Source organism: Haplochromis burtoni, unplaced genomic scaffold (assembly GCF_018398535.1).
Source record: "Haplochromis burtoni strain Fernald_Lab_line unplaced genomic scaffold, NCSU_Asbu1 Contig_223, whole genome shotgun sequence".
NCBI classification, from domain to species: Eukaryota; Metazoa; Chordata; class Actinopteri; order Cichliformes; family Cichlidae; genus Haplochromis; species Haplochromis burtoni.
In genome coordinates, this window is record NW_024582584.1 from 592341 (window position 1) to 602588 (window position 10248).

General features: G+C 37.9%; 2 protein-coding genes across 2 annotated transcripts in view; both read right to left on the reverse strand.

Annotated features, from left to right (window-relative positions):
• Positions 1 to 1458: 1458 nt before the first annotated feature.
• LOC102292718 (urotensin-2 receptor) lies at positions 1459 to 3830 on the reverse strand. Its single transcript, XM_005936835.2, has one exon. It carries the CDS (start codon positions 2738 to 2740, stop codon positions 1667 to 1669), a length of 1074 nt encoding a protein of 357 aa, XP_005936897.1. The 5' UTR covers positions 2741 to 3830; the 3' UTR covers positions 1459 to 1666.
• Positions 3831 to 3949: 119 nt separating this feature from the next.
• zgc:92360 (uncharacterized protein LOC436988 homolog) overlaps positions 3950 to 10248 on the reverse strand; it is a 21758-nt gene continuing 15459 nt past the window's right edge. The window contains exons 10-11 of the mRNA XM_005936827.3: positions 8125 to 8356; positions 3950 to 5253 (exon numbers count right to left, since the gene is read on the reverse strand). Coding sequence (XP_005936889.1) covers positions 5225 to 5253; positions 8125 to 8356 — 261 coding nt within the window. The 3' untranslated portion in view covers positions 3950 to 5224. The remainder of the gene's footprint in view (positions 5254 to 8124; positions 8357 to 10248) is intronic.

The window sequence follows — 10248 nt, forward strand, 5'->3', positions numbered from 1 at the left end:
GTCTTCTTCATTTACTTCCTCTGAAATACGAAACACCACATGTAATTTACACCTACATGTTCTAAAACATATTTCAGACTTGTTTCAGGGTTTAATTTTTACATCATTGTAACGTACAAGAGTAAAAGCAGTGGGTGTTTAAAAACACTAAAAGAAGATGCCAACGCATTTTTGTCAATGTCTGTAATTCAAAAGCAGAATTATTATTTTTGCCTCTTTTTTTTAAAGTTATGCAAAGTTTAAAAAAGAGGGAGAAAAAAGAAAACCCAGAATTGTATTGGTCATTATCTTTAATATGTGATGAGGAAATAGGTTAAAAAAAGAATAAAGGTCGACATGGAAAAGAAGGTGAGGTGGGAGATGTAGCACACACTTATACAGACAATTTACAGGAGGACTCAAAAGACAAGCGTCTGGAGGCTGAGGAATGTGGCACAGTGCAACGACATTTCATAGATAGAGATGAAAAGTATTTGTCTGTAAAGCTGTTGGCAAACTGGGCCATTACAAAAATATGAAAACAGTTCTCATTCACTTTTCTATTGTTTTGTTTTTACAGCAGTTTCACTTTAATTGTTACACAGTAAAAATATGTGAAAATACGGTACCAACTTTTTCCATTATTGTAAACTACACATTGTATTTGATCAATTACAGACACTGTGGATAATGTATATAAAGAGTATTTATGATTTTTTAAAATGGATAAGGTACTGCAGAACATTTTCTGGTCATTTTCTTGTGTTCAGTATTTTGTCCAAAAAAAAGGCCTTCAAAACTTTTCTGTTTTGTACTAAACTGCCAATTCAAATACTTTTTAGATAAAATACTCACATTTCAACCTCTGTATCAGTAAATCATAGATGTCTATCTGCTCAACAGAACATAACAAATAGAAAGATAATGAACACAGTGAATTCTAGTCAGTTTAGTCCATGCCTCTCTGCACTTATAATTATATTCATTATTTAACATTTGAGATATCTCATGTAATTTGGTACAAAATGAACAAAGTTGATAAGATGATTCGTCCTAACCTGATTCGTCAGACTGAGAAAATGTAAATGGAGTCAGAACCATGTTTGTCATTGTGATTGAAATGCATTTGATTCAGCTAAATGTCTAGTTTATTAAATGCATTCAGTCAAGTTTGGTTAATTCAGCTAATTCTACTTTCTCAAAACCCACAAAACCTTAACAAGACTAGTTACCTCTCTCTTTAAGACAGGAGAGGAAGTTAGGCTTTAGCTGGGTCAACTCAATGTAGATAATAAAAAATGGCCTCTCTGAATCAAAAACATATTATGACTGGACAGTTTAGTATTATTAACCTTTATTTAACCAGGAAAAGTCCCATTGAGATTAAAAACCTCTTTTTCAAGGGAGTCCTGGCCAAGAGGCGACAACATGTTAAAATTACAAAGTTACATACATGTTATAAGTAACAATTACATTTTAAAAAACATTTTTCTCTGGCTCTCTCAATTTGGACTTAAAAGCATTTAATGAAATAAGATATGCTATCTTCCAGTCTTTTTGCATCATGTTCCATGTAAAAGGGGCAGCATAAGTAAAAGCCCTCTTTCCCAGTTCAGTTCTGGCAAATGGAACATTGAGAAGAAGATCGCTTGAATGCAGGCTATAAGTAACAATTAATGCTAATTCACTAAAAGTCCTGCAGTGGGGTTGTCACAGCTGACCCGGGATCAGCCCTGCTGGATCCTGATGACTGTCCTTTCTGTGCTAAATAATCTTTGTAGTTCCGAGTCAGTAGAGTGTAGAGAAATGGATTTATACAGCTGTTTCCATACGTGAGACATGTGACAAAGAAATTTACATAATTATGAGCAGCTGGAGACAAAGCTTTGAGGGACTCTGGAGAGAACAGTTTGGCTAACTGCCATCCCCAAAAAGGCAAGAAGCAAGTCCAGTAAGCTACCACAATGCTAAAGATCATTGATACGACTTTTTGTTTGAGTCGTGTCCTTCTGGCAGAGTGGCTGCTACCCCCTAAGTTAGCCTGTGCTACCCAGTAGCGCCTAGCTAGCCCTGCATACAGTCCAACAATTACCAATCCAGGGACTAAAACACTGGTGAAAAACAGGGCAATGATATAAGCCTTGAAGGCCTCAGGGGTCCAGGTTGGATAGCAGATTCTCTTGACTGAACCAGCCACAGTGGGTTTGCCCTCCCTGAGTCGGATCATCACCATCATGGGAAGCGTTAGCAGAAAAGATAACCCCCAAATAATTCCTGACACTAGCTGTCGGTTGCGGGACGAGGTCTTGTGTGCACTGAAGGGTTTAGCCACAGCACGATACCGTTCCAAGCTCATAACACCCAAAATGAAGACACTGGCATGCATGGTGAGGAGGTCGAGACTCAGTAGGATGCGACATCCGGCCTCACCAAACAGCCAGTCGTGGGCAAAGTAGGTGCAGACTACAAAAGGGATGGTGCAGAGGTACAGCAGGTCAGCCAGAGCTAAATTAATGATGTAAACGTACATAGAACCTGTGCGTCGCAAAGCAGCTGAGCGTGTAACAATAAGTGTGTATGTGTTGCCAGACATGCCCACGACACACATGATAATCAGTGTAGTACCAAGCAGGAATGTCACCCACAAGCCACCACTACCTCCAGCACCAGTACCACTCCCTTGGGACTCGTCAGCTCCTGTCCCTGGGCTCAATCCAAGACCCAGCTGGGGAGTTAAGGTGGCATTAAAAGTGCAGTTCATTTTGAGTTCATGCAGTTCAGTGCAGTTCAGAGAGGTCAGAGGTCAGGCTACAAAACTGAGGAGCCAGTTTACACAGGATTATTGACTCTTACCTCACAGGAAAGGTTTCATCTCTGTGGAAACATTACAGTGTGAGGTGAAGTGCAGAAAGAAGATGCCAGTGGACATTACAGTCAAATATTTCTGTTAAAATGAAACATTCAACACAGTTCCTTCCAACTTGTAGTGCTTATTCCCAAATAAGTTTGTGATCAATAAAGACTCCAGCAAAAATTTAAGTCATATGAACACCCCAGACTTAAGAGATGTTGTCTGTTGGGCGTAGAACTTAAGCAGATCCAAGCTGGGTCATTTAAGAGCAGTGGGGAGCAGCACTGCCTTTTAGCTGGACAAACTGTGCTCAAAGTCCCTGATAGAAAGTCCCTCCTGTGCTAAGATGTGCTTGAGAAGGCTTAACTGGCTGACACCTCCAGAGCAGTCTCCACAGCAGGGCAAAAACATAATCCTTTCTCCTATATTAGCATAGAGTGCTGTGTGGCTCTTAAAAATAAAAGTTGCTTTGCTTGTGCAAAAAAAGATTCACTCAGCAGCTTTAGTACATCCATTCACATTCTCCGTGTTTTTGGTCTTCTATGTTTCTGTCCTAATGTGGATTGACATACAGAGCCTTAAGATATCCTTTGTTTTATCCAAGTCATCCATATTTTTTCTGCATAGCTCTTCCAGACCTCTGTGGATCCACTTGGTGACAGATGAAGCTTCAGTTTCTCCCTGAAAATTGAGCCCACCCTTATCTCCAAGTTTTGATACTGCTGTGCTGTGTCTTTGAAGTTGCAGGGTTGCACTTCTCTCCTCCCGTCTCTCCTCAGTGCTCCCTCCTTCTCACCACGGTGAAAAAATAGCAGGGACCTATAGATTCATGTGGTATTCGTCGTGGGCCTCAACCTCCAGTCTGTGTAGTGAGGGTGTAGTTACACAGTAACCAAACCTCATCAATGTTTAGCCTAATGCTTAAATGTAAAAGACATCTATTTTTTCAAAACTTGCATCACATTATTTTTACACTTATTTATTTTACTTTTACTCATAAGTACCTCATCCTTAGTGAAATATTTGAAGAAAGTGATGGTGTTAAGCTCTAACACGTCACTGCAGACATAATTAAAACAGTTTAATGGTTAAATAAAGACACACAAATCTATGCGGAGATCATTTGACAACATTTTAAACATTTCTTTTATTCATGGTCAGCAACAATTTCATATTCTATGGCAGCCATAGTCAAGCATATGCTTAAAAATGCACAATACCTTTTAACCAGATGAAGGAAGCGAAAAAAGAAAAAATGTCAACTCAAATGTCTGATTTGGGGTTTTTTTGACACTGATGACAATGTAGACAAAATAACTTAATGGCATTCTTGTCTATTTTAAAAAAAGATTTGAATATATATGCACTTTATGCCACATGAAGGAGCTGTTACACCATCCAAGGTTTTGTTGTGTTAACAGCTTTTCTGCAAACCTGCTTTATTGTCTTTCCAACAGATCTTTGACAGACGACTTTAAAAATATATACATTTGTGTTTGCTTTACTTGCAAAATAGATGATTAAAGAAATGCCTAAGTACGTTATATTGCTTTTAATTAAAAGAATAAAATTACAAAAAACAAAAAACCCTACACATACCTCAGTTTGATTGTACCCACAGTAACTGGATGATAAATGTTCTGTTCCTGTTTGACTGTGTCTTTTTTCACAGCAGACATTTGGAATTATCACAGTACCAAAAGCACCAAGCAGTAACTGAACAAACCAAGTCAGAACATGAAATTCAGGTGTCATTAACTGTATAATTTTCACCTGTGATTTTCTCACTGTGACATGTCAAAATGTCTTTAGTGAAAACAGGCACATTTGACTACCTGCACCTCATTAGCGTTACCCAATCATTACAACACATTATACTTAATACAAGAGGACCAAAGCAAATACTTTTAACTTTGAAAGTGTTTTTTGTTAGAATATATGTTTGACATACGTTTAATTCTACTGTCCCTATTTTGTACAGCAGTATTTACATAGCATACCACAGGTCCACGAGAAACAATGGATAGTATTATTTTGTTTACATAGTATTTGATATGGGCAGTGGCCACCATGACCATGAGCCCAAAGAATGCATTTGTAAGTTAAAAAAATAAAAATATTACAAATTTGGTTGAACCGTAAGTAATTTCATCTTACCACTTTCACCAATAAAAGCTAATATCATTGACAATACAATGGTCTTATCAGTCATTACTTTCTCTTATTTGCATTCTTAATATCCTGTCATCCCATTTGAATTATGAAGCAAGCTCCAGTGTGACCACAGTAAAAAAGAAGCTGAGACTCCAGGTCCGTGACGCAGAAGCGAAGCAGGTCTTTTGTCGCACTGGTCATGAACTGAGAGGGGAGATGGTTCTTCAGGCTTCTGATCCATCAGTGCTTATGCCTGAATGTGGCCTCCACTTAAAAAAAAAGAAAGTCCAAAGTTAGGAAAGAAGATGTTCAGTTAACCCATAAAGACCAGTCAATTTGTATGACTGGTTTTTGTTGGTATTGTCATTAAAACTTTGAGTTGTTGACATATGTAAACTGCCATGATGTACTTTATGTTCAGCGCTAATTAGCATGTATGCTAACACGTGCCTCAAGAACACAGTAAATATGCAGTTATTATTACTGTCAGTCAGTTAACACGACAACACATCTACTTTTTAGACTACTAATGTTAACATACAAACTTTGGACTTTAGCTTTTTCTACACATTTTGGCCTTTCATCAATATAGAAATGACAAGTCACTCAAAACTTTATAAAAACTTGTTGACATCAGACAGTGCACCATGTTGTATTATATATTTTATTATATTGTATTATTGTATTACACTTTGGTTTTTCTTGGTTGTGCCTGATGCTGCTTTTTGTACTTTTGTATGCATGGAGATATTTTCAAAAACAAAGCGGAAAATCACAGTTTTAAAAAAAATACCCATGTATGTGTATCCATAAACTAGAAGGATACATTTGTGGAAATGAGTACACTAACTAGTGTGTTTGAAACTTTCATAAATGAAATGCTAGAGTATCTGTGATATGCACAAAGCTTTTTTACTAATACTAATATTTCTGAGGATTTTGTTTTTTACCTTCTTTACACAATTTATGTAAAGAAAACACAATTTCTTAAAATGAAGGCTTGGTCCTTCTCAAGCTGTAAAATCAAACACTAGCAAATAATGCCAAAAAGTCTGATGTGGCAGACTGGAACAATAATTTTGGACCAGGAAAGTTAAAAAAAATTTGGCCACCATGTTTATTCAAATACAAAGTTGATTTAGAAAAATGATACAAACCAATAAGGTTACCTGAAAACTGTTTCTAAAACTGAGAATCACAGCCCACACAGATGTAAAAGGGATGCAAAATAATTAGTCTACTCTTTTTATGAGTGTGTGGGAAGCATTCAAGCATCAAGGAAAAGCATGTTAACAGTCAAATTAACACAGAAATTGAACAAAGGCTATAGCAATGTACCTTTAACAAAATAAGTACAGTATGTACGATTTGGCAGGTGTTTTTGAGGGACCCGTCGCTGTCCATCTATCCATCCATCCATGCATTCATCCATGCATGGATGAAGATGCCTGAAGCACCTTGTTCAGGAAGCATCCATGAGGCTTCCTAGTCAAATACCCAAACCAGTCCACATCCTTTAGATCAGGGGTGTCAAACTCAAATACACAGTGGGCCAAAATTCAAAACTGGAAAAAAGTCGCGGGCTAACATTAATATTTATTGAAAAAAAAAATCTTCCTCCAGATATAAGAATGAATCTTTTCTTATGGGCTCAAATAAGTTTTGCTGAAAAACTGAATATGGAACAAGCAAAGCATAATACTAAACAATATATATATTAGCTGTATAATACCAGTAGGCCAGCTCTAATAGTAATTTGGTATGGCTTCGCGGGCCAAATGTAATTAGGCTGCAGGCCAAATTTGGCCCGCGGGCCAGAGTTTGACACCTATGCTTTAGATGTAGAAGAGAAGAATTCTCTCTTGCATGACTTAACTCATCATCCCATCTCTGAGGTTGAGTCCAGCCAACCTTCACAGGAAACTAATTTCCACAGCTTTTATATGCAGTCTCATTCATTCAATCACTACACAAAGATTGTGGCCATGGTTGAACATAGATCAACTGGTAAATTGCTTTCACCTCTTTCTTCACTATAACAGATTACAACCTTTGCATCATTGCTGATCCTGCACCAATCTCTCTGTCAGTCCACTCTCCCTTCACATGTGAATTTGGCCTGGAGTACTTCCACTTGGACAAGTAACTCATCTCAGACTTTGAGTGGGTACTCCACCCTTTTCCAGGTGAGAACTGTACCCTTGGGCTTAAAGGTGGTAATTCCCATTCCTGCCACTGCACACACAGCTGAAAATTGCCCTAGTGTAAGCTGATGAAGCCACATAATGAAACCAACATAAACACCTCATCCTCAAATGGTAAAGATGAGATCCTGAGGCCGTAATCAAATGCTTTCTCTAGATCTAAGTCCTTCTCGAGCAGTCTGGCATAGGCCTTCTTTGGAAGGCTGAGAAGTGTGATCCATGCAACCCTCTGGTTACCCTTCTCAAAAACGAGAGCCATCACCCCGAGTCTGCCAATCCAGAGCCACAGCCCCAAACACATTTCAGAGACATGTCAACTAAGACAGGCCTACAACACCTAGAGCCTTAATTAATTCAGCACAAATCTTGTTAGGTGGACAAGATTGGTGTCCATCTGCATACAGGTTTCTGTTCAGTCCCATTACCCACTGCAAAGCTACATTACATTGACTTAGCAATGGTGGTGCAGATTTGGTCCACTCATACTTAGTGTCCCCAGTCTCCCTCAGAAAGCTAACGTTTTGTTAGGTGGGAATTGAAGATTTCACGAACTGTGGCCTCTGTTTTAGCTCCCAGCTCAAACTCACTATACGTTTGGGTAAACCACGCCTGTCTAGCATCTTCACCCATTGTCTGATCCAACTCTCCATCAAGTGATAATGATTTGACAGCGCAGCTCCATTACTTCCCTCAATGTCCAAGATACATGGCCACAGATATGACTGAAGATCTATAATTACAAAATTGATTATCAACCTAAACTATCCCAATCCCACGTGCACTTTTGAGCACCTTATGCTAAAACATGGTGTTTGTTACAGACAAACTGTAGTTGGTGCTGTAATTAATAACATTTAAATAACATGAAAAGCCATTTGCAAAAAAGAAAAAGCAATAAATAGATTTTTAGTCTTACTTAGAATATAAAAGTCTTACTTGTATATTCCTGTGGGGACATCTGAGCACTCATGATATCATTGAAGTGCTTCAGCCAGTCCTGCTGGTCACTTTCTGTCTCGCAAGTAAACAGAAAGCAGCGGTCAGGTGTTTGTATGGTGATACCATATTCAAAGGCACCATTGCAGTGGGTGCCAGCAGGCAAGCCGGAGGAGGCACTGTAACCATAGTTCTTGTTCCCAAGGAAAACTTCACCTTTGGCAAAGGCATCCTTTACGTAGAGAATAAGAGAAAAAGAAGTCAGCTGTATAGACTTGTCATCATGTATATAAGAGTGTTGATTAAGAAATACACCCCTTATTTCTTTGGGAAGTAGGTGTAGCATTTTTTTAAAAATGTGCACAAACATACATTGAAATACAGTATTTAAGGCAAAAACAGAGTTTCTACTATTCTAACAAGCTTGAAAGTCAATATTTCTATTCTTTAACAGCCTGAAGTCTCTTAAGAATTCTCAAAGCTTTATTGTAATATCTTTATTTTCACTGCTTTTTGTTCTGTTCTCTGATGAGGCGATTCCACATTGCTTCAGTGTTGAGAACCAGACTCTGCGAGGAGACCAGTCAATGACTAATAGTGTTCCTTTGTGCATTGTGCCAAAGAATGCCTTCTTGATAGCCTCATTTACACTGTGACCAGTTTTATTGAGGCTTCATCAAAAAGTAGATGGTTCAGCTGAAAGGCCAGATGCATGTTTCAGGTCCTGCATCAGATCTTGTTTTCTTGCTATTCCTGAACAACATGACTTTCAGATGCTGTTCATCTACTGTAGCTTGCCGCTTCGTCTTTTGTCAGGTTTCCTCAATTTCTTTAAGGACACACTGCACACCCGGTTGAGATATGTCGTGTTTACACCTAACAACTCTTAGTGCAAAAGTACAATATCATGCTTGTCAAACTGTGTTATCTGTGGCTTTTTTATGGGTTCAGTTAAAGAAATTGGAAAAAATCTTGTGTTTATGTGACAGGTAAAAGTGACTGAAGAAATGTGGTTCTCTATAATGAGTGGACACAAAGTTAGTTCGTCCTATGAGTTAGGCCTTTTTTATGCTTGAATGATTCAAATGTAAGACTCTGATGGTCAGGTACAAAGACTGGCCTGAAAATGAGTGAAAAAGTTCAAAGACATGCTATGAAACACCCTCAGAAAGCCGGAGAACTATTACTCAAGATAATATATAAAGAAATGTGAAGTTACTAAAGATTTTGCACAGTACTATAGGACAATAATCTGCTATCCTATAAACCAAATTATTTATTTTAGTATGTTATTATGATTCCAAATCGAAACGGTTTGTAATACTGTGTAACCAAGCATTTGCCCCACAGTAACAATATAAAGTGTAAAACAATGATTATATTTACACCTGGTCACTTTCAAGTGTTTGTGTTGTAGGTTTCAGTGATTCGTTTTGGGAGCAACAGTGATAAAGTGGCAATGTTTGTTATGTGAAAATGCAAAATTGGAAGAATATTTCAAATTTAGTTTATTTCCTCTTTTTTCTCTTCAAAATAAAAGCTCATTATTATCTGCATGTTTTCTTTTCTTCATCATCTTATTTTTTCCTCATCACCTATCTAAGAAAGGGCATTTTGCTTCGCTTTTGTTTTTAAAGCTTTGCATTCACACAAATACAGCCTTTGAATTACGGCATAATGCTTTAAGGAAAGCATGTGGTAGTGGCCAAGGGAGTAAAATGTGCATCTTTCAACTGCAAGACATTCAGTTAATTTGCATATCTTAGCCACTTTAGGAACCCCAAGCCATCACCAGAAGTTTTCTGAAATGAAGCTGACCCTGTTTCAGATGCTTTGTTGTGGGATTTAACATCACGATAGCTCTAAAGCACCTGAACTAAAAAGCAGCAAATCATTTCAACCTCAGTTCAAAGCACTTGAACTGAGGCTGAAATGAGGAAATGTTTAGCATTTTTACTTAAAAAGTGTTTGAAATGTGTGATCTTGTGTCAAAGTTTGAGCTTGTAAAATATGGTGGTTTAAAACTACCATGTTTTGCAAAGCACACACACACACACACACACACACACACACACACACACACACACACACATCCCCAAACTGTTCCCACTAAGTTGGTAGAAA

Excerpts from the sequence above, each read along its gene's own strand:
- LOC102292718 (XM_005936835.2), bottom strand. The coding sequence starts at position 2,740 with ATGAACTGCACTTTTAATGCCACCTTAACTCCCCAGCTGGGTCTTGGA.